Source organism: Haemaphysalis longicornis, unplaced genomic scaffold, assembly GCF_048455015.1.
Source record: "Haemaphysalis longicornis isolate Haplotype H1 unplaced genomic scaffold, Haemaphysalis longicornis Haplotype H1 scaffold_12, whole genome shotgun sequence".
Classification (NCBI taxonomy): domain Eukaryota; kingdom Metazoa; phylum Arthropoda; class Arachnida; order Ixodida; family Ixodidae; genus Haemaphysalis; species Haemaphysalis longicornis.
Window position 1 is genome coordinate 111,116,165 of NW_027526225.1, and position 25,206 is coordinate 111,141,370.

At 47.8% G+C, this 25,206-nt stretch overlaps 1 protein-coding gene across 1 annotated transcript; it reads left to right on the forward strand.

The window, feature by feature from the left end:
• The first annotated feature begins 294 nt into the window (after window positions 1-294).
• On the forward strand, window positions 295-18,306 carry LOC144161780 (excitatory amino acid transporter 1-like). The gene is made up of 7 exons (XM_077692380.1): window positions 295-706; window positions 2,037-2,326; window positions 2,716-2,758; window positions 3,762-3,846; window positions 5,894-6,288; window positions 11,320-11,644; window positions 17,999-18,306. The coding sequence occupies exons 2-7, from the start codon at window positions 2,037-2,039 to the stop codon at window positions 18,304-18,306; spliced, it is 1,446 nt and encodes a 481-aa protein (XP_077548506.1). The 5' UTR covers window positions 295-706.
• Window positions 18,307-25,206: the final 6,900 nt, after the last annotated feature.

Sequence of the window (25,206 nt, forward strand, 5' to 3'; positions counted from 1 at the left end):
CGACGCGTCAGGCAATGTTAATACAGGCGGCGTTGTCTATGCCCATCAGGTAACTTGTAAACTCGCTCAAAAGATTTTTCTCTCTTTCCCGGTCGTGACGTTCTTCGACGGCCACGACGAACATGTAGCGGCTGTTGGCCGGTTTTCCTTCAGTAGGAGCAACGAACGACCTTCGATAACAACTTAAAAAAAAAGCCACAAAAACAGACCAGAAACAAAAGGCGTATCTCGTGCGATGAGCAAATCACGAAGTTCTGCTCCGTGCTGGCGATAACTATGGCTTTCGCAGTGGTTCCAGACGCGAAGGAAAGAGTGAAAGCGCTTATCGAAAGTGTTGCAGGGTCCCTTTAAGCCGACTTCCACACGTCCATGTTATAGCGAATATCTTCCTACTTGCCCCCTTCGTCGTACTCTCCTTGCGTACGTTATACATCCTGCCAAGGACGAACGTAGGACATGTCATGGCACGTACAACGCGCTCTCTTTTACGTATAAAGAATACGCTGATGCGGGCGACCATACGACGCTCAACAAGGACACCTGAAGATTGACCGAAGACTTGCCCCGGGCGCAGGAGATCGAGAAGCGTTCGACTTTCTACGACATACTACAGAAGAACCTCCTGCTCCTGGCGGTCTTACTCTCCATAGTGGCTGGCTTCACCATCGGGGGCCTTTTTAACCACGAGAAGTTTACCGAACGACAGGTCAGTCGTCACACCTCTATGATCCGCCTTGCGTGCCTACAAGTATGACTTCTCTGGAGTGATGCGTTGGCCCAGCTGCATCGGATGACGCATCTTCCCTGTATGATGAAAGTTGAAGTATGTATAACAAATGTTCACATTGCAGGCTTGTTTCAGAGCCCGAAACAGGATTTCAATGAGAGCAAGGCAAAAAATTAGATTCATTGGTGGATCATAAGTACACGAGAGGGTCTCGTCGCCCTCCCTCGCGAGCTTCTCCTCCACTCCTCATTCTTTCATACCAACCCTATCTCCACTTTCGCCACCGACAACTCGGAAGTAATCGAAACATCAAGAAGTGCATGTCAATATCTATGTAACTTTATTAAAAAGAGGGCTGGCTCAGAGGCCTATAAGGATTGTAGGGAGGAAATCAGTGTTTTGATTTGATTGTGGTGTTTAACTCGCCGACGCAACGTAGGCGATGAGGCGCGCCGTAGTGGATGGCTCCGGATTAATTTTGACCACCTGGGGATCTTTAACGTGCGCCGAAATCTCGAACACACGGGCGTTTTTGCTTTTCGCCTCCATCAGAAGGTTATCAGTGTTTTGAGACGTGTTTTACGAGGCCTGTGTAATGTTTCAATATGTGGCTCAACGCCTGCAGTAATCCCTCAGCGGGACTGACACTATACTAAAAATACAATCACCCAACCAATCAATCACTCAACCAACGAATCAACGAATTACGCACCCAACGAATCAATGAGTTAACCAATCAATCAATCAATCAATCAATCAATCAATCAATCAATTAATCAACAAATCAACCAACCAACAAGCCGACCACTCAATGAACCAACTAAACTCTCAATCAATAAATCAATCAACAGATCAGTCATTCAACCTATCACTCAATTAACAAATCATCCAACCAACCACTCAACCAAACAACCAATCAATCAATCAATCAGTCAATCACTCAATCAAATAATTAATCAATGAATCAACAAATCATTCAACCAAGCAACCATCCGCATCTATCAATCAACCGTTCAACCAACCAATCAATCAGTCAATGCCTCAACAAACCAATCACCAAGCAATCACTGTTCAATCAATCAACCGATCCAACAATTAATCTATCAATCAATAGATCAACCAATCACTCAACCAAGCAAACAACCAAATCTATCACTAAGCCGATCAACTAAACAATCAACCAGTCAGTGCATCAACAAACAAACCACTCAAGTAATCACTTATCAATCAATAAATTAACCAATCAAACAAACAATCAATCAAGCAAGCAAGCAATCACTGATCAACCAATCAATCACTCCTCGCGCAGATGAGCCTGCTCCGCTTCCCGGGCGAGCTGTTCACGCGCGTGCTGCGGTGCCTGGTGATTCCGCTGACCATGACGAGCATTATCAGCGCAGTGGGCGGACGGCCGCCGGCCAAGAGCGCATGGCTGGCGCTGCGCACGGTCGCATACTTCTTGCTCACCACGCTGGCCGCCACCCTCACCGGCATGCTGCTCACCCTGCTGTTCAAGCCCGGGGTGGGCGCCAAGCCGCTGCCCTACTACCCCAAGCACAGCGCCGTCGTGGGCATCGACGCGATGCTCGACATCGTCAGGTGCGGCCATGCCCTTTCAGTGTCAGTTGGAGCTTGGTGCGGGTCGAGGCCACTTCACCAGAATCGATTTCGAACAAGTTCATTCCTGAAAAGAAGGCTTCTTGAATGGATTATGTCTGAGCAATCCTTCCCGCTGGACAAAGAAGGTGTGATCACCATCAGGCTATGAAGACATCTCCCACTCACTCAACTGCTCCGAGCCTGTGCTTTCAGAATACATCTCTTCCCACCCAAATTCTGGCGTTATTTTATTAAGACTTCCTGCAGCTAAAACCTAGCTCTTGCGGTATCTCTTGCAGGTTGGCAAGAAAACGTATGGGGGCGGCAGAATTTGGGGTATGGAACTGACGCTTCTCACTATTCATTTTTGAATTCCGTTCCCGCTGCAGGAACATATTACCGGACAACTTTGTGGAAGCCTTCATCTACACGGTGAGCAACAGTTAAATCCTGCAGAGGCGTCGGACAGTTGGTGCCTGCTTTACACAAGGCGAGGAGACAGTGTCTCTAGTGCTTCTCCATTACATTTGGTGGCTCGCTCTCGTCTGAGTAGCCACTGATGACGGACGCGGTAATCGCAAAAAGCCGTACTCAAATAGTTTCAGGTTGGTATTTGGTGGCAGCTTTGAAAGTGCTAAGCCATTCGGCCGTCAATCACCTGCATTAGGAGACCTACTAAAATTCGTCAACAGCTCCCATACAGCGACCTTCGCTCACGAGGTTCATAAAGCGAAGATCGTTGTGCATGCCAAGCAAGCATCTTAGTCCATCACCACGGACACGTTCAGATATTAGCAATATAGGACAACGACGCCACCCGACACGATGGTTGTAAAAGCGACCAATTTCCCTTATTGTGGTCACCGCAACTAGCGCTCTCCTTGAAGGTAAATTAAATGAGCCTGGGTGTCTGTGTTATTTTAACACGAATATGTCTTATGCCTGGCTACACAAACATTTAACGCCATATCCGTCACGGAAATGACGCCAGTATAACGAAGCAAGCGGCCTGTAAAGGGTGAACCCCTGCACACAGTGTCTTCTTGCGGGAAAGCAACCTTTACTACGAAAGAGTATACTTTATACTTAAGGTTGTTAGTTTTGATGTTTTATATCTCAACACGAAAGTGATTTATGCCGGGATACACCAAGATTTTACTGACGTCATATCCGTCATGGAAATGACTCTAGTACACCTTTGCCGAAGCGACCCGCCAGCAGGACGTCTCTCACCAAGCACACCCACAAGACAGCCGCCGACCCGCAAATCATGCTCAGCTGCAGATTTTGCTGCACATTTCACTTTCGTGCCTTACCGATTCCTATAACAGAGGAATCAACCACAGTTTTTTTGCACCTTCGCCGTTCTTGGGCGCCGAAAAACGCCCGGGGTAAATATCTAAACTAGGCTTTTTTGGGGAATGTGCTTTCGCAGACGCAGTCAATCAATCCTTTGGTCCCTAACGTTAGCAAGAAATTCGATTTCGACCGGCCGGCAACGGGATCAGGAGGGGGAACAGGTAAGTCGTTTCTAGTTTTTCTCGATTAAGTTGTGGCGACATCGTAGCTATATTGAATGTAACATGCGGTGATCATAACAGCCACCACACATTCAATAGTGAACCCGCACTATTGGCCTAATTTATTCTGTGACGGAAACTTTACATCCAGCTAGAATGAAACCGTACGTAGAAGGGAATGCTATGCAGCTTTCTCAGAAATTTCGCAGTTGAATAAGAATTCGTCCTGGTCCAGAAATATTTTATAGGGAATACCCAAAATGTTATAAAGTTCTGTGGAGGAAAATTTCCATCCACCTAAAATGAAACCGCACGCACAAGGGAAAGCTATGCAGCTATCTCAGAAATTTCTCAGTTGAATAAGAATTTGCCCTGGTACAGAACTTTTCTTCAACTTTGAAGTTGCTAAGAAAATCGTATAGTTTTGCTTTGTAGCCATACGGCTGGATTCTAGGTGGATGTCAATTTTCCTTCACAAAACTTTAGTCCACCTTGGGTATTCCCTCTAAATCTAGTCAGATAATTTTGGTTACATCCTAATGTCATCACTGAGTGCTCCACAAAGCAGCAAGGGTTGTGTTCGGCGATTCATCTGAAATCAAGTAAAACCTAGGCACTTCGAAAGAAAATGCTATGTCCAGAGTCGGGGTCTTACAAATTTTTATTTGGCCTTTTACTCCTTTTACAACCGTCTAAAACGCCGAAATTCATTCCCTGAAGCTTCGTAGCGGCGGCTGTACATTATTTCATCTGTTGTTCCGATACGTGTCTAGCTACTTGGGACTCCCACATGACTGTTACGCCAGATAACGCTAGATTTATAATGTTCTTCGCAAGGTTTTTCGTACCATTGATATTGGTGCTCCCCCCCCCCCCAAGATTATGGGCCATCACGGTATACGACTAATAGCCCGAGAGTTTCAAATTTTAGGCCAAGTTTGGTCACGCCACTAGTGTTGGATCCGAAACCCTCATTTGCAGTATCCTATTAAGGGACGGTTCTACCTAGTTCGAAAGCGGTGAAAGCCGTCACCCTACAGGCACCACCTTTTATCGAATAATTACACTAAACGTCTAAAAGAGTCCCCAAATTTTTCTTTCACCGTTACACGCAGGTATATGCGTTCTGCATGCGAAACAACGCCCTTATAAAAAAATTGGCTCCAATCCCCACTGTGAAGGTGCTTGGAAAGCAAACCTTTAAACGACACCCACAACAACTGCCCATGCGACGTCGTTTGAATTCACACACGTGGCTTTACAAAGAGTGAAACGAGAGCTAGCGCAGCCCAATAATAAAATGACTGCTTCCACCGCACACAACCTAAGAGACGTCTCACTTTTTTAGCATTAACAACAAGTCTTTAGTTTTATGTACTGGAAAGAGAGCTGCGCATGCGCACTGCGCAGTATGATCATCCTGCCTACTACGCAAAAAAAAAAAAATTGAACACTTTTTCGTCTAGCGACAACAATGGTTGAAACGATAAGCTGTTTCGTGAGGGATTCGTTTGCTGTCGTTGGGGTTGTAGGGGTTCACAGCGTTCTGGCAGCGGTGTGTTCTCTATCAGTGAAACCAATTAAGGAAGCTTCGCTTTAAATCCAAACTGCTTCGACCGTGTCGGAATTTCGTGATTTGATAGAACGTCGTCTTCTGAACGCGAGGGAGCCAGGTTTTATTCCGACCATGGGAAGCATTTTTGTCTTGAGGCATCTGATGCGCCTTCCCTTATCATAATCATCATCATCGCTTTCTGAAACCCATGGGGCAAAGTTGGCTTTCTTGCAGTGTGTTTTGTTCACGAACCGTCGCTATCAGTGAGCTGTAGGAAGCTTCGCTTTAATAAATTGGCGCTAGCGCCAGTAATGATGATGATTGTTTTTATCAACATCATCAGTGGCGCTAGCGCCAATCAGTGAGGCGTAGGAAGCGCCAATCAGTGAGACGTAGAAAGCTTCGCCTTACTAAATTGGCGCTAGCGCCACTGATTAATGAAATTGCAGCAGAAAGAACCCAGAGATTAAGATGCGCGCGCACAACCCGCAGCCAGCGACGAGGACCCGGTCAAGGGGCGCCTGATGCAGGCCAACATGCCAGGGCTCGTGGTCTTCGCGTTGCTCGTCGGCTTCGCGTTGTCGCGGGTCTCGCTAAGCCCGTACCTGCCCGGCGAGGGCACGGACGCCGCCACGACGGCGGTCACCAACGAGGGCGTCAACATGGTCCTGCGGCTGTGTCGCGTGCTCAGCGACAAGTTCATGCGCATGGCCGACCTGGCGCTGTGGTACTCGCCCGTGGGCATCTGCTTCCTCATCGCGACCGACACGATGCGCTTCAGCGACTTCTCCACCGTCGTCTGGCACCTGGGCCAGTACGCCTTCACCGTGTTCCTGGGCCTCGGGGTGCACTCGTTCCTGGTCCTGCCCGCGCTCTACTTGACCCGGGTGCGTGGGCTTGCCGCGCTCCAACCCCCCTCTCCCCCCCGCCCTCCCGCAAGTTGAACCCACATGTGAACAAGCAATGTGTTGTTTGTATCAATCAATCAATCAATCAATCAATCAATCAATCAATCAATCAATCAATCAATCAATCAATCAATCAATCAATCAATCAATCAATCAATCAATCAATCAATCAGGTTGATTGGAACCCCAGTAGTTCTATATTCCGTTTCGAAGCCAGTGCAGGCGGAGCACCTTCTGTTACACCTAGCGACATCTAGTGGTTAACTTTGAGTTCTGCCACAGTCTTTGATCAACTACTAAAGGCTGTTCGGCCTCTGTTGCAGCCCATAGTTTCCAACCATGCTAAAACGTCAATAGCCACTCTAAGCGCTTGATAAGGGACTAAATACTCGCGTTTTGGCGCAAAAAAAAAAAAAAAAAAAAAAAAAACATGCAAGATCGTCGCATCCGACCGGCAAGAAAACTCGACAGACGGTTAAAAGCCCACTCGAAAACAGAAGCGCCAACTTAGACATGAACAAAGGGCAGAACACCAGTAACCCCAAGTGTCCCCACTATCCCGCAAGTTGACCCAAACGAAAAATGTGTTTGCGCTATACGACAATATACACTACGTTTTGGCGGGAAATATGACGTGTTAGATCGCCGCGTTCGAGTGACACCCAAACGTAAAACGCAGATCGAAGCACACTCAAAACCCAAAGCGCTACCTTGGCAGGGAAAGAGAAAGGGAACAACAACGCGCTTTATCAACTTTTTTTTTTTCAATTTCTTGATCATTTTCTTGTTACGGGATTCGGTTAATAGCAAGCATTGGTGTCATTCTGTTCCGGTGTCCCTAAGTTCGCTCTTTGGTTTTCGGGTATGCATCTGCACGAACTGGTCCGTTTCCACTCTACAGCCCGGTTAAAAGACAGAAGTCCCGCCACGGAGGCTCGTTGGCCAAGGCGTTTTGCTGCTGAGCCTAAGGACGCGGGTTCGATACCGGACTCGGTGGTTGCACTTCTGATGGAAGCGAAAAGCGAGAACGCCTGTGTGTGGAGATTTCATTCCCCCTGGTTAGTTAAAGGTGCCACAAAGCCAAAATACAAGTTCCGTTCATGAAAAATGCTGCTTTGTCCAGATAACAACGGGAGAAATGTTATCGCAAACTGCAAAAAAATATTGGAGATATTCAAGAAAACGGATGATGCCGAGGCGACTCCGCAGCCAGCCAGCGCCAAGAAGCATGACTCGGCGATTGTAATGTGCTCTCTAATTTCGTTCGGGGTATCAGTTGGATTGCAACATTCGGTTAACACATCTATAACTATGTCTTAGGTGCTGCCCATATCACGTCACTAAAGCGGGAAATTTGAAAGGTTTAGTTGCCAAAGGATACGGTTCTTTCTAACTAACCCGAGTTGTATTTGGTCTTCGTGGCCTCTTTAAAGGATTACTGTCACGAAATTTCATAGCCGAAACAACTAAGTAAAACGCTTCCTTTGTAAAATGGTCGAAAGTTGGGCGAGTTGGTAATGATGCATCTCAAAAAACAAACTGCGCACAAATTAACGGGGACAAGAACACATGAAGACAACAAGAGCGCATGGCCCCTTTATGGCCTCTTAAAGCGCATAGCCGCTTGTTCTGTCTCCGTGTGTTCTTGTCCCCGTTAAAGTGAGCACAGTCTGTTTTAGATGCGAAGCATCTCATGCTCGGGGCTGTGTCCCTCAATCCCTCGTTATCGTTGTCCGCCGTCCACACTCTACTGCGCATGCGCGCCTCTTCAGCCCCGTCAGCGTTTAGCTGACGTCAGCGCAGTCCACTATAAAAAGAAATAGTTAGGCGGCGCCCGGTTTCGATCCCACGACTCTCTGGCCACAACGGGAGGTACGTGGCGCTCTTCCCACTGCGCTACAAACCGAGACGGGAGCATGTGCTACGAACGCGCCTTATGTCCTTCACTCATTCAAACTACGTCAAGAAGCCACTGATACAACGAAGGCACGCAAAGCTGAACGTCAACGGAAACGACGAACTGAAAACTGATGGGAACTTCAGTCGACCCCATGGCTGCTTCGCATACTACTCAAGGTTCCAACGAACTGATTCAGAAACTAAAGACTACCGCCGAACAGGTCACCCAGATGTTACGCAGGGTGCCGAACAGACAAAGAGGGATGAAAGAGGAAGACACCACCAGATTGGTCCAGGCCTTCATTCTATCGCGCATTATCTACGTGGCCCCGTACGTAACTCTGACCAAAACTGAGGAGGAGCAGCTCAACGTCATTATACGGAAAGCCTACAAACAAGCACTGGGTATCCCCACGAGCGCTTCGACTGCTCGACTACTCAAATTAGGCATCCACAACACTGCATCAGAATTAATCGAAGGACACCTCTCCAGCCAAAAATTAAGACTCGAACTCACACTTGCAGGCAGAAAGCTCTTGACAAAACTTCAAGGGACGCCTCAAGGACAGCTACAACCCCGACCTCTTGCGCCAGATATGAGGCAGCACATACACATTAAACCAATTCCCCGCAATATGCACCCGGAACATCATGCAGGCAGAAGACAGGCCAGGGCCGAAGCTCTAGAGAAAATTTACGGTAAAGACGAAGGGACGGTTTACACCGACGCAGCAAGCAGTAACCATAAGGGAGCAATGGTGGCAGTAGTAACATCGAGAGACAAATGCCTCACCAGCGCAACCATCCCCAAAACTACCCCTCAAGAAGCAGAAGAAGTGGCCATAGCGCTTGCCATAACCCAGACCAAGGCAACAACGATAATTTCTGACTCGCAGCAGGCCTGCAGAAGTTTTACTTTTGGATCGGTGACCCCCGCAGCATACCGCATCCTGAGCACAAACCCCCCGAAACGGCACGTCACGATAGTCTGGGCGCCGGCACATTCCTCCCTCGCGGGCAACGAATTCGCCCACGCGACGGCCTGCGCACTCGCCCACCAGGCCCTGGAAGGAGAACCTGCACCCCACCCCTGTTGTGACTTACCGTAACATTACCCAGCATTACCGGCTAGAACGTAGAGTCTATCCACCACCTCACCCACAATTAAGTAAAAAACAAGGCTCGACACTTCGCTTACTTCAAACAAACACGTACCCTCACCCAGTCCGGCTCCATATGCAATTCCACAATCAGCATCCACCTGAATGCAAGTTCTGTGGAAAATCAGGCTCCCTATACCACGTAGTCTGGGAATGTAGCCAAAACCCGGACTTGCCACCCCCTTTCCCTAGCCCCAACCTCGAGCAGTGGGAGACAGTAAGGGACCTTAGGAGACAGCGCTGTCCAGCGCACACCTCGCCGACCAGGTCATGCTGACGGAGAGGGCGGTACGTGCGAAGACAACGCTTGGACTTCTGGACTAAGAAGCCATCCCCACGCATATAACTGCTCAATAAAGTTTTCCTCTCTCTCTCTCTCCCCTACGGGAAGATGGTGTAATTCTTTTGAGGTGCTTCCTTTGTATATGGAGATATCTCCCAGCACGTCGCAACAATAGCCGTTCAGTATAACACATTTTAAATCCATTTTAATCTTTGCGTACACAAGAAAGCTCAGAACGAATACACTTTCGGCATCGGCATCAGCATGACACCATCTGCTCCTCCTTGCTCCAAACTGCCTACGTGAGGGCCCCCGTGACGTGGCCAACGCTCTGACCGCGGTTGGCGCACGCTGCTCAAGCGTGGGCTACACATCACGGTTTTGAGAGTGGCGTCATGCTGCCCGGACGCGTGGAGATGGTGGAGACCGCAGCCGGTCTGGTCGCGCCTCTAGACCGGCAGGGGTGCGACAAGAACGGCGACGTCACGAGCGCCCTCCTGTCATGGCGGCCGCCTCGGTGTTTCTTTTGTCGAAACCGAGACTGACACAAATAAACGAGGCTCTAAATAACTATTTACCGGCCGCCTTCTAATGAAGAGACTGTGGCACGCTGGCCCGGAGAAGGGCTGTTTAGATAATAAGGTTCTCTCTCTATCTCTCTCACCCACTCACGGCGATCGACCGTCTGATGTGCCATTCTATGATTTAGGCACCCATAACCGCGAAGAAAACGTAACACGAAAATTTTGTGTCAATATTCCTGAAGAGGGACAGACAACCGATTTTTGTGAAGTGCATGTCCTCTTGCTCATATGAACGCTAGCGTTTTATGCACTCGGTTAACCGCAAGCTAGCAATGTATAAATAAACAGACGAAAATAGTTTTAGTTTTAATTTAACTTTAAGCTTTCTGAAGTCTGAAAGGTGGCGCCATCTAGTGTTTAAACGTGACACTACCGCACGCGTCCAAACAATTACATCGGTTTTAACGCACGATTCAAAAACCGCATGAAGGAATAGTAAAGGCGGCACATTATTGTTGTGTTAGACAGGGACAAGTTTTTAAGTGCCTCTTTTTATCTCTCGTGCAGTTAAAAGTATCTTGCCCCACGGCTTACTGCCATGGTTGCCAACATTCTTTTTGGCCCGCCACGTATGGATTCAGACTTGGGGCCATATTCTCGACTGCACAAATTCCAAGGGAAGTGGTAATTTGCCTGAAGTCTTGTCTGATTGGCTTCCAATTTCGGTCACGTGCTTCCGGTTGACGAAGCGGTTGTGCGTCCCTTCGTCTTTCTGACATTTTATGACGTTTACGGGCACCAGCTCAAACGTTTGCCTTATTTCTCTTTACTGCAAGCGCATAATTCTTGGCCGGCAATAAAAAACTAGACTAAATGCACCGGACATGACAACGTAGGCCTGTCTTTGCTATTCAACAACGATGCTGCTTGCAATACACGCCCTCTCTGTGATTGGCTACGAAGGCGTGACGTAATATAAACAGTTGGCGGGAACGATTACGTCACACCTTGGCAACTTCAGCCTGCGTAAAAGTGACGTAATGTTACGTAACAGCTTGAAAATGGCGGCTGCTTAAACCGCGAAATGGGGCAAGAAATTTCCCCGACCTACGGCGCTTGACGCAAACCCGTCCACCGCTCGCAGGTTCGTCGCCAAGCGTGCCACTTCTTCTTCAACCTCCTGTACCCGCTGTCCATCGCGTTCGGGGTGTCCGGGTCCAGCGCGGCCATTTCGGTCGCCATGGCGACGCTCGAGAGGAGGGTGGGCCTCGACCCGGCCACCGTGCGGCTCGTGCTTCCCCTGGGCGCCATCATGAACCGGGACGGCACGGCCCTGTACAACATGGTGACCACGCTGTTCTGCGCCCAGCTTCAGGGCGCCACCCTGAACTTCACCTCCCTGCTCGTGTTGCTCGTCGCCTGCGCGTTCACTTCGCTCAGCCTGCTCGGCATTCATCCGAGATTCGCTGGTGCGTGACGACAATTTAAAGGGGCCATGAAGACAAAATACAAGTTTGGTTTATTAGAAAGATTTCGTGTTCTATAGTGCCCCCCGCGCTTGTCCGGATGCAAACGATGTTTAATTCACTGAGGAATTAATCAATGTAAGTTGATATTTTGATTTCCCCGCTAAATCATCTTTTTTTGGTCTGCAATGACATACTGAGCGCTCTGCAGCCGATTCCGAAGCCTTGTTTACCGTTAGTGAACCTAGATGGCGCCACCATGCTGCAGGAAGCCGTTTTGTCTTTGGTTTGTTTCTGACCGTATTTAAACCTGGTTTGTTTTTGTTCAGGGAGAAAATAATCGTTTCGTGAGACATGGTGCTCGCTCGACAAATATGGCCACGTAAGATACCGTTGCTTGCGTCAATCAGCCACTGTCGTCTGAGACAACCCCAAAGCCCCGCAGTGCAGTGCAGCTAAACCGAGCATAGTGCGCGCAGTACCAACAGCAGTACGCATCGTTACTTCTATGTTTACGTGTGCTTTCGGAACTTCCGCTGTTTGACCTGCCATTCTGACTGTTTTAACCCTTTCGGCCCTGGCGTCGTCTTTTGACGACACGACAAATAATATTCTCTATCGCTAAGAAAATTAAAACTGCTAGTTTTCTGTGCGGGGGTTGTTCGAGGGTGCCTCTTGCGATAGACACCACCTAGCGTCACTAAATAAGCTACGCTTAAGAGTACCGTCACTTCGTGCACCCGGAAGCGTCTGGGGGCCATTTTGTTTCTGGCTTGCAGTATTGCCATCTCTCCCGGCAAAACCACCTCCGGTTGTGACGGGCAGAGTGTGACCGCCGCTCTAGCGTCCGCTCAGCAGAGAGAAAATGAGAGAGAGAGAGAGAGAGAGAGAGAGAGAGAGAGAGAGAGAGAGAGAGAGAGAGAGAGAGAGAGAGAGAGAGAGAGAGAGAGAGAGAGAGAGAGAGAGAGAGAAGGAGAGAGAGAGAGCAGAGGAGAGGCGCCCAGAAACAAAATGGTTGCGCCCATGTGTAAACAAATAGCACGTGGTGCCGACCGACCAATGAAAATCCTGGCGGCACATAACAATGAGAAAAAAGAGTGCCCATACTCTAAAAGCCTTTATTTAGTGACGCTAACATCACCAATGTTAAGTATTCGCGAGGTTGGACAATATGAAACACAAGAAGCTTCAGTGGACACAGCATATGACGACAGGGCAGGAAAGGAAACGGAAATTCCGGCTTGTCAAAATGTCTATAAATCTGTAAAGACTTGTATTACCAGGTTTATATATTTTCTGTAAGATCAGGATGTCATAAATTGTACGACAAAAAGAAAAAAATTATTTTTTAAAAGAAAGAAAAAAATTACGTGCCTAATGGCTTAATTTATTATCGTGCCTGTAAATTAATAAATAGTTGCAGTATTAGCGTAATTTCGCATTACTGTTCTTCTGAGGTCCAAAGCTGTACGAAAACACGCAGAGAAATCATTAGGAAATATTCCAACACAGTAGTTCTACTTTACGCAGAGGCGTTTGCACATGAGCTGTTTTTTTCTCGGCGTTCTTTGAAGTATGGGCCCTGTTTCTTTGCTTGAGTAACGTCACAGGATCCCTTTTGGTGTATTTCTATCAGGTACAACATTAAACAAATTTGATGGTCACTTTAAAGAAAATCACCATAATGCAAAGTGGAGAGATTCCCACGTAGTGCCTTGTGGCCCGATAGTTGGTGCTTCGTGGGCTAGATGCACGTTGTAAGCAATGATCTCCTAAAAAAAATTAAACCCAGTGCTACCCAGTGTGAAATCAGCTGAAATGGCGGAGCTGTGGTTTTCTTCTGTCTGCTCGAACGTAAATGGGCGTTCCCCCAAGAATGGTAGCGTCGTCGCCGCGCAAATAGTTGACCAGTAAAACGCGCAAAGGCTCATGGGTATACGTCATCTGCTACCGCCACTTCCGGTTCGAGATTTCTCCTTCCCTCCCGTACGCCCGCGGCTTTCAGGCGCGTGTGTGCATGTTGTTTATTTTTCAGAGAGTGCGTACCTTTCAGAGAAGCCCCCAGTAGGATTAATCGTTATTCATTGAATGCGCGATGCATGAGCGTTTTTTTTTTCGGTGGAAACAGATAAACAACACGCACGCACGCGCGTGAAAGCCGGCGGTGTATGGGTGGCCAGGAGGGCTCTCTAACCGGAAGTGGCGGGGCTCCGTGGGAGCAGACAATGTACCCTTGAGAATTTGCGCTTTTGCAACGTAAGCTACACAGGCCGAGGTTGAGCAGTTTCACGTGGACCTTGAAGGGCCGCGCTGCGCAAGCGCAGGGAGCATTGGATTGGATTTGATTGAATTTGGATTGGATTAAATTGGATTGTATTGGATTGGTTTGGAAATCCAATCCAATTGGAGTACGGGTGTGTAGAGAATTGGGTCTGCGCATGCGCCGGTCTGCGCATTCCAGACGAGTGACGTCATAGCCGCGGCAGACGCACTGGCGCCGGCGCGTGCCCAGCTGCGCGCCTCCGTTGAGCACTAGCCAAGTCTGACGGTGCGCCGGAGCCGCTTGATAGCCGTTTCGCGTTGCTGCTGCAGAGCCGTGCTGCGCATGCGCGAGGAGCAGTGACTGGACTGGATTGGATTGAATTGGAAATTGTTTTAGCAGCAGTAAGCATGGCAATCAAGCTAATCCTAGACAACCAGAAAAGCTAAGAATAACCAACTGAACTTTAGCTCACGATACGCATATCCTGGCATAGCAGAGCTAAGCCGCTGCTAATTTTTTACCGATCACCTATTGTTCGGTTGGCGCATAGAAATGGGCAGTTAATTAAAGGACAGCGGCGCGAGGCTCCCTCACTTTGCGGGAGAGAGAGGAACCCGCCCCTGCGAGACCACTGCGCCCACTGTGGACGGGTCTTTGAACCGCCGGAGATGAAAGTCTGGGAACCTGCTCCTACCGCTGCGTGACGCATGACCTACAGCAGACGCACGAAAAGGCTCGACGTATAACAGCTGCGCTTTTAAGATGAACTCGCCCTTCGGGCCCTGCAAAAGTGGATGACAAGCGAAGCTTTTGGCGCACAGCGATCATCCCTACATACATACACGCACAAACTTGTGTCTTGACTCCATCGATATTGAAAATGGTGCTGTTCCTGATCCACTCCAAATTGTTCCTGATCAACTCCAAAATGGTCCTGATCCACTCCAAACTCATGTCCAATGGATGAGACGTTTAAAGGGACCCTGCAACACTTTTTTTCAACTTTTTTGAAATCTTAAATGCTTGCAGAACGTGGTCACCCAACACACCCAGTGCTTAGATTTGGGGGTCGCAAAGTACCTCAGCCAAAAATTACTGCTCTATACCCATCAGATTAGATAACTTGGAAACTCGCTTAAACAATTTTTCTGTCTTTCCCGGTGCTGACGTTCTTCAACGGCCCGAATTACGTCCCTTAGGTCATGTAGCGACTGTTGGCCGATTTTCCTTCAGTTGCAACAGTGAACGCTTTTCGATAGCAACTTTAAAAATAAAGCCACAAAAACAAAGCAGAAACGGAAGGGGTATCTGGCGCGACGAGCAAATCACGCAGTGCCGCTCCGTGCTGGTGATAGCTGTAGCTTTCGCAGTGCTTCCATACGTGAAGGAGAGAGCGAAAGCGTTTATCGAAAGTGTTGCAGAGTCCCTTTAAGCTTGTGGTCCAAACCATGATTTCAACGACGCGCGACTTTGGTTCTGACCGCGCACGCTCGTACCGGAACATCCGATTTCTTACGCCGCGCGCTTGGTAGCCTTATCAGGTGCGCACTACGTCACGCGCTACATCACACATTCACGGAGACGCACAGCTCCTATGCGCGGCGACATTCGTTTTTGTTGACTCTTTCGCTTTTTAGGGAAGAGTTTTTGCTCGGACGCGTGCGGTGATGTGCGTTTGCTTTGACGATAAGTTGGTCATTGTATGCTGGCTTTCCCGCATCGCAATTTTTTTGCGCGCAGATGCCATAAAATACCGTGTACTAGCCGTAGAAGCTTCGCTTAACATCAGATACGCGGGGAGGCACGGACCATAGAGTTTCTTACAATATACACTAGAGAGGGATCTGGCGCTAGCGTCTATGCGGCTCACGTCAAGGCCGTCTGTGTCGTCGTGGACCGCCATTATACATCGCGCTCGCCTTAGTTTCATCATTAGCTTGAATTGAAACGTTTTAGTGACCGCAAATTTAAACAAAGTGTCACAAAAACGCGAAGGATAGTGTGCAATTATGTTTGTAGAAAATAAAAACAGGCTGTTTTAAACTAAGGAAAAAGGAAGTAAAGCGTATTTTTGCCGGAACGGTTGTGCGTGAGATTCCGAAGGCCAAGGTTGTAGTTACGAACATTGCTAATATTTAGGGGGGGGGGGGGGGGGGCTCATTAGAGACTCTGATTTTATTAATTTTACCATTATGGCAAATAACAAGTTGCTTGAAGAGTTTTGAAAGTTTTTTGAGCGTGCCTATGAAAACTTTGCCTTCGTGGTGAACAGGTGCACCGACCGGCCGCTAGTTTAACAAGAAAAAAAGATAACGTGGCGTTAAACAGTCCTGGACGATGACAAGATAGGACGCATACAAGCGCCCGTATCTGTCGTATCTTGTCTTCGTCGAAATACGTTTCGTTTCTTCTTTTCGTCGGCTACAAATTTCGCGGCGGCATATTACCCGCTCAGTCATACGTCCTTCGACTGCGGAATGACCAACGTTAGGTGCGATCACGTACTGCCTGCTGTTTCACCGAACACGGCTACCGCAGAACAGGCAGGATTTCGGCTTCCTTGTAGCTCGTAAACGTGTTAATTTATAGTGAAGAAAGCAAATCACACAAACCGCTTAAAAATCCAATTTTCATGCTAAGCCCAAGCCAAAAAGGGGGATCTTCCAATGAACCCCCACGAAGACATGGCTTACCAGGCGCAGTTTCCTCTCTAGTATACTTACTAAGAAACTCTATGGCATGGACAAAAGAAAGCGGGAGATTTTGTGCGCCAATAGACCTTTTTCCAGTAGCGTGGCCTTCTTTCGGCGGGCGCCCGAACCACACTTGGGGGATCACGGCCGGACTGGAGCGACTGGAGGAGCGGCGAGCGCGCACTTTCATACGGCCTGCGCACCCAACAAGGAAACGATACAGCAGATTCTTGACAGAGTGAGGGCGCTTCGAACCAACCCTCTACCCTCCCAACCCTCTTTTTTCTTATCGCATCGCCTCTGGCCGAGCGAGCCGACAACGCTTGCCGCACGTGTTTTGCATCTGCCGCGGAATATCACCGGTACCAATAAATGCCTTCGCTGCTATATCTCACCAAAAAGAAGACTCGTTGTGCACTTCAGTTGCATGATTAAGAGTTTTAGCTGTATGTTTTTGACAGTGCTCTCGCTGGCAGCGGTCCGCTCAGCCAGACCGGAGCGTGAGCAGCAGAAACACGTTTAGCTAAGCGATAACCGTATCTCCCTCGGCGGGAAATCATTCGCGTCACTGGTCCTGCCCTGTGCGTGTGCAAACCAAGGCATCATCCGAAAGGAAAAATAAGAACTGATATTTCAGTCACGGAAAATGCCGCGTTTATTGCCTGCCTCACCATTTTCATATAATACAGTCGCTGATAAGATATGAAGGCCTCGCATATTTTTCTTCATGTGCCCCGAGTTAAAATGTTTCTTTCAATTTTTTGATTAGGCGCTTCCGAGTGATAATGTTAGGCTGTTTGACCCTATTAGACCGAAAAGTCAGAAGGGGGAAGGAGTCGCCTATTTTAATGGCGCACATGTAAATTTGCACGGTCAGGTATCACGTGTAGCCACGGCAGGGCTAGGGCAGTGGCAAATGCGCGCGCGCCGCCGCTCTACCCCGCTCGTGCTGTAGGTCAACCGGCGAGGGTTGGTCCGCAGCGCCACAAACTAGCGGCGGTGAAAGGTGGGAACTATACCCGAGGGGGATTATAAAAGAACACGCCCCATTTTTTTCCGCCTGCCCTGCGCAATTGAGGAGGCCGTCCCAGGCGCCAAGCATGGTTTTGGTGGTAGAGAAATTTTTCGATGGCAGCCGTAGCGTCTACCTGTGGGCCGCTTTCAGGGCTCAGAAAACGGAGCAGCACTGAGTTGGCTCGGCGTTCGCAACTGGCTAATCCAATATGGCGTCGTTTTGTTTACATTTTGCCCCCCAGTAATGGCGGATCGGTCGCTGGGAGCGAGAGTAGCGCATGCGCAGAGCGGTTCTGGAAAACGGTCCATTGGTTCATACACGGGGCGTTGCTACGGTGAGCTGAGCTAGCCGCCAAAAAAGTCTCGCCGATGTCCTTCTCCCCGCAGCCACGGCGCACGTGTCGCTGCTGCTGTCGGTGATCGGCCTGCCGTCCGACAACATCGGCTACATCGCCATGCTGCACTGGCTCCTGGATCGCGCCTGCAGCAGCGTGAACCTCATGAGCGACTGCGTGGGGGCCGCCGTGCTTCAGGATCCCGAGCTTTTTCTGCCTACGTGCAACTCGAGCACCGGGCGCAGACTCGGCTCGTCCTCGAACGTCCTGGTCAAACGCATGCAACTCTTGTCCCCCCGCGAGCCCTCGCCCACCCCCAACCTGCCGGGGCCCTTCAGAGCCAGCAAGGCCACGCAGTAGCTCTCCGAATCGGACGAAGCCAAAATATAATTACTCAACAACAGAGGCCTCAGGAGTGCTTTCAGTTAAGTTCAGTGAAACTTTATTGAGTTTGGGACTCACCCAAGAGAGAACCTTGGGTGGAGTCCTCTTTACAGGAACCCAGAAGCTTGTGAACCGGCCCTGTCGATCATTTTGCGCTGGTCTTCCAAGGCCTCTCTGGCCAGGGTCGCCTCCCATGCTTCTAAAGAATGACATGTATTCTCAGTCTCCCAAACAACTGGGCAGTTCCATGCAATGTGGAAGACGGTGACTTTTTCGTTACATTTAAAGCAGTCGATCTTCACCAAATCTGCCGGGAAACTCAAGCGTCAACCCGGATTTGTGTGGGAAATGTGTTCGTTCGTATCCTTCTCAGCGTTTGTGCTTCGTGGGTGTTTAGTTTAGTCCCATGTGAGGTGTTGGTCTTTTTTAAGAGGGTCCTGTGTTTTTGGGAAGGCATATGGTGACGATGATGATTACCTCTTTGGAACCAGAAACACGCATGCATTCTCTTTCGGCGTATAAATAATTTTCCACACAGCTCGTACCGGCCTTTTCCAATAAAATCTTTAATAAAGGGCTGTTTAAGTAAACTGCGTTTTTTTTTGACACCTTACAGATCGTAAAAATCATGCAACCCTCCGCCTAACGACGACGATGGTTGAACGTGTACCTTTCTCGTGATGGATTCTTTGGTTGGACAATCCCAAACTGGGAGTATGGGCTACTCTGGAGGTTAGCGTCACTTTTCTAGGATACGTAGTGCAAATCACGGTACATGTGCACTCCGTAGGCCTAACGTTTGGGTTTGGGGTGCGCGGCGCGAATCAATACCTGCTGCTTGACGTTCGCTGCGACCATGTCGAAAGGAAGCAATCGGATAGACGCCGGCTTCATAGAGCAAGAGAACCACGTTCGATTCCGACCCCGGGAAGCGTTTTCTTCCATCACTTCCCCCGCCATCATTCATTATCATCATCGAAGAAAGTTGGCTTTCCTGCAGGGCGCATCCAACGGCATCAGGGAGGAAACTGAAGCTTCGCTTTAATAAATAAGGCTGCAGTGTTCTATAACACTGTAATAGGGATAATACTTGTTTTTTTTTTAACTGAGGAGCAACCGTATCCTCTGCCTGTCACTCGAGATGCCCTACTAAAGAGGACACTGTAAAAAAAAATTGTCAAAAGAAAATCATTTACTCCCCATTACAGAAACAGCAATTAGAGAGGCTTGGCAGACGAGACGTGAGCTCAGGCAAAATGACACAATCGATTTGAGCTTCACGGTTTAAGTATCTCCAGCCACTTTCTTTTTTTAATTTTGGAGACATAACAAGTGTCTAATCATGAAAGGCGAGGGTGCTGAGCCACCCCTTTTTCATAACAGGGGGGCTCTGAAATGTGGGTGCGATACGAAGTGAAAGGTATGTTATATGACGATAGTGACGATGATAATGATGATCATCATCATATTGCGGCATTAAAATGTTAGTTTAAATGGTCATTTTCTTCATCTCAGTCTTTGCAGTTTGAGATTATTTTAAACTGCGCATGGCAACCACGTCGTAACCTTTACACAAAAGTTTTTCTTCAAGTACACATTTAAGCGAAAGAAGAGCCAAATTTTTGTTTCAAACCCCTTGATGTGTTCCTCAAATTTTCGGCTATACCCGTTTCGTGTAAATAGAAATCATTTCGTAAAATTCACCAATTAGCCCAGCAGCGAACGTCCCCTCGTTTTAATCCCCATTTCCGTTTTCATACACACGCAGGTTTTGCCAGTGCGTCAAAGCAAGGAAAAAAAAAATAAGCCCGAGAAACATCAAATGAGTGTTTTTATTCACGTGCGTGGACATTTCCGCACACTGAAACAAAGTTCATCATTACAGTGCGTGCAGGAGGCTTCTGTGGGTACATAAATGGTTTGGCACATCACTTTTGTAGCACCCCAACAAGACCAAGGCAAGTCGCTCGCAGTGGTACAGTGGTTTAGTGAAATGGAAACATACTGCCATAAACGGTCTTATAACTTTTGCTGCACTTGTCTCGTTTGTGGTGATTTTGTGCAGTGCTGATTAACGATGTTACTACAGTGAGCGAAGCGGGCCTAGCGGGTCGCACTGCACAAGTCAAGATCTTACAGTGTATCTCTCGAAACATCATAACGCAAGTTTTTGCTGTAATCTGCAGTAAATACGCTGATGTACATGAAATCAATTGTGCAGCGCGCGTCAACAATGCCGTCCTGTTGAGCAGATAGAAAACAGATTACGCCACCGACAACTCCACAAAAACCTGGAGAGTGAGCGTGAGCGTTAACACATGCAGTAACGGTCAAATCTCATTCTTTGGAAGCTCCGTAGGGCTTTAAGGTAACTAGTGAGAGTTTGGAAACGACGTAATCTCTGAAGTGTTTAACGGGGCATGTCTGTCTCACCAAAGAGTGCGTCAATGTGTGTGTCGAGTTTTATCAGCAGTGGCGTGACCTCTTAGGACAGTAATTGTGAGTTTCCGAAAACTGTTTCTTTTTACTCCTGTGAAAATTGTAATATTAATACTTTTCCGCAATGGAAACTGAGCGTTCTGCAATCGATGCCACTCTCAAGGCATTCACAGACGTTTGAGATCACCGTTCCATATTATGGCAAGCTGTACAGCTGAGCACCTGAATAGAGGGTAAAGCATATTGTTCCCGCCGAAACAGACGCCGTGTAGAAAAGCGCACTTCTCGAACTAAGAATTGAATAATTTTTGCCACACACATTTATTGTGCCTGCTTCGATGTTTGTCGTCTTCTCAAACTTTTCTCGCGTGAATCAGTGTGTAGTTGTCTGCCACATCTACTAAGGGCATCACAGGCCTATATCTAATCCTTTTCATTTTATCCAGTAGTGAGACACTGCATTAGGAGCGATGCCTTGAAACCACATATAGATAAGTAGTCTCATCAAAATACTGCACATTCTTTTAATCATGCAACACTTGGTACTATCCGCATTTACATAACTGCTAATACCACCACGAATTGGAACTACGTTTCCGAAACCGCCACGGCTATGCCACAGATATGCACATCTCCATAACTTGGCTTCTGACGTCACCCAAACTGAACACCATTCTTAAAACCCCATAACGTGAAGTTCGTGTGATTCAGGAATACCAGCTTTATGCAAATTAATTTCGCGTTATATTTTTTCCCTCGCACATACGCAAGTGTCTAAGCCTTAGGTAACTTGCTCAGCAGCACAAAGAAAAATATTTCGATTTCTTGGAAGCAAATTAACATTTGTTATAGTTTAGGATTGCGAAGATCAATTTATATTCTCATAAACAATGGCTTAAAGATTCTAAAAAAGGCACTTAAGACCACACGTTTCTTCATATGCTTACTCTGTAGTATTCTGAGCGGGTCAAGATAAACGTATTAAATTTTTGTCTGCACTAAAGATAAAGAAGTGCGCAATGAGCAAACACAGCTTTCAGCTGTCTAAACATGACATTGCATTGGGCATGCTAACAAAGCTCATAAGGAATACGCGGGAAATTCAAAATCGGTTGTCTGCCCATTACGTTTTCAAACTTCAACCCGACGTTGCAAAACCGTGAAAACATAATCGACAGCGCTTCCGTTTCGAGCATCCCATTGGGTGATTTCCACAATCCAGAGATAATAGATGTGCTAATACACGCGGAGTGCAAATTGCCCAGGACGGCGGCTACATTTACCTTCATTAGTTCACACCAGGACATCAAAATATACCGAACACTGCGGGAGGTAGCACGTTCTTAACGCGCGGATTGTCATTCGCAAGACGTTGGGCTGACAGGAACAGGTCCTCGACCAAATGCAATGTCAGACTTACGTAATCAACGTCTCCTAGCCAAGTTCCTGGCTTCGACCGTACTAGGAGTAGCCAGTTGTCGATTCCAGACAGTCGCACACTTTGTGTAGTCACACACACCCGCAACTTTGATAACCTGCATAGCGGGACTAAAAATTCCAACGTTGACATCTCACTTGAAACACATGCACGTTAAGTAAACAGTGACAGCCCAATCTCGCAGCCAGGAAACTTTGAAGGGAAATTACAAATCTCAGGCATTTTCTTTGATCATTGAAACGGTTTGAGGAGATCACAAATTTAAACTCGCAATACGTGCATTCTTTCGCATTGATTCCGCACCGTTATACATTTGTTAGGTGCGAAAATTAAGAGGAAACATCACTGAGCTGCTTAATTCATTTGTGCACACAGTAGTGGTCGACTGGTGAAACAAGCAAAATCTTTGATAATGGGCTTTATCGGAAGCAATACACAAAATCAGGTGGTAGCACATTATCAGGGCTCCATGAAAGACTCACAGTCGTTCACCCTGCGTACGACGCTGACTGCGCGTCAGATAGGGCTACCCAAAAGTCCTTTACATTTAACAAACTCTACTTGTTAAAGATCACGCTGGTGGTTTAGGACAGGGTGTAGCAGTGAAGAAGGGGTGGAATAGCTCCAAACAAAGGCGCCACTCTTTTGCTGTGTCACGTTGCATGCGGTTTTTAAGTTCGCTGTCAACGGGAAACTCCCGCAAATAAAAGATGTGACTAGCACCGCCAGGAATCGAACCTGGAACGAATGGAGAAACGGAGCGAGAGCCTGTTGTCTTACCGACTGAGCTACGAGCCCACGCTGAGACGGGGGAGACGGTGCACTCAGTGAGCACATCTGCGCGTTTACCCCCTTCGTTCTCGCTGAATTCCACGGGATAGCGTCACGCGACCTCTCGCGCCGCTGTGCGCTCTACCCACGGCGCGAGTAGCGGCCTTGTGCGCGCATTGTGCGTGCGCTAAGAATCAGTCAAAATTAAGGAAAACTCATACCAATGCACGGCATCTCACTTCTCCCCTGTCTCTGCCGCTGATCTCGTCACCTGCGTCGTCGGCGGCAAAGACGGAGAAGTGAGATCGTCTAACATCAGGTTTGATCTTGCTTTAATTTTATTAAAAAAAGAGTTTCCACTTATGTGCTTTACCAATACAACTCAACCAACAACCATTCCTGTATTATGCATTGATTTAACTTTAGCAAAGAATATCCCTTTGAAGTAATGAAGGGTAGGGTTAAGTGCATTTCACTTATCTCTGATTTCACTCTTTGTAGAGCCACGTGTGTGAATTCAAGTGACGTCGCACGGGTACCTGTTGTAGGTGTCGTCTACAGCTTCGCTTTCCAACCACCTTCACTGGGTGGATTGGCGCACATTTTTTAAATGCAGAGCATTTCAGTAACTCACGATGTCACCCGCGTTGACGTCCGTAGTCGTAGTCCGCACCCCTCCCCCTACACTATATAAAAAAATACTATCCGGCGCCTGGTTTCGATCCCTCGACCCTGCGGGCGGAACGCAATGTACATGGTGCTCTACCCACTGCGCCACAAAGCCGACACAAAATGGGAGGCTACAAACGCGCCTTATATCCTTGACTCATTCAAACTACGTCAAGAAGCTGCTGATACAACGCATTCACTACCACCATCTCCCCAAACACTAAACGTTAACGCAATACACCCACCCCCTATGCGACGCATTTACTCGAGTCCCCCTCGTGGGGAGATGGGCCCAATTTTTTTAAGATCGGTGCTAGCGTGCAGGTTGGGGGAGCACTTCTTTTCGTGGCACTCTCTTACCCTTTCAAAGGCACAAAGGTGGTCCCACCATTTCTGCTCTTCCTCTCTGTTTCCAAGTGACATCGTATCCCTTTCTTCGGGCCTTCTAAAAGCTTCCCACGAATGCATATGAAACAGCCTGTTATTCTTGCATATCTGCTAGAAAGGTAGGCGAAGTGACCTGGATTCATTCCCTGACACCACGACCATGGCTCGATGGTTCTTTCAATCAGACTTAGCAAAGGGTGCGAGAGCACTTGGGCAAGGGATTGATTGATTGATTGATTGATTGATTGATTGATTGATTGATTGATTGATTGATTGATTGATTGATTGATTGATTGATTGATTGATTGATTGATTGATTGATTGATTGATTGATTGATTGATTGATTGATTGATTGACTGATTGTAGGGTTTAATGCGCCGACGCAACGCAGGTGATGCGGCACGCGGTAGTGGAGTGCTCCGGATTAATTTCGCCCATCCGGGGATCTTTAACGTGCGCCGAAATCTTGTACACACGAGCGTTTTTTGCTTTTCGCCTCCATCAGAAAAGCAGCCACTGCGGCCAGGAATAGAATTCTAGTGCTCAGCAGACCTGGACAAAGGAAGCGACCGTGCATTTTTAATGCCAAATTTAATGTCAACGTGATCAAAAACTTCGTCTTGTTCTTATTTTGGCCTGATTGGATGCGTTGCTGCCAAACATGTAACTGAGCTGCGTCCATGCCATGGACGAAAATTGGACCAAGGGAGCCCCAATCGAAGCTGCAGCAGGAAGGGATACCACTCTTTCCCTCCTCCATACCACTCTTCCCTTCTCCCATTTTTTTTTTTCACCGTTTGACGGCAATTTCAAATGAAAAAAAATTCCCGTCAGATCAAGCAGAAACAATGCATATTAACGGCGGCTTAGACTCTGCAAACCGCACTGGTCGAACCGCTTATCGAACCCCTTATCAAACTGCTTGTAGCACGAATTACGAAACTCCTTCGGGAATATTAAGTAACAAAAGCTTGATCAGGGCTAGTTGGTTGAACATACTGAATAAATTTGAACATACTGAATAAATTTGCCAAAGAAACACGTAGACACAGACAAGACGCCTTGTCTGTGTCTACGTGTTTCTTTGGGGCGCCTTGTCTGTGTCTACGTGTTTCTTTGGGGCGCCTTGTCTGTGTCTACGTGTTTCTTTGGTCCCCGTTGTTTAGCGCCT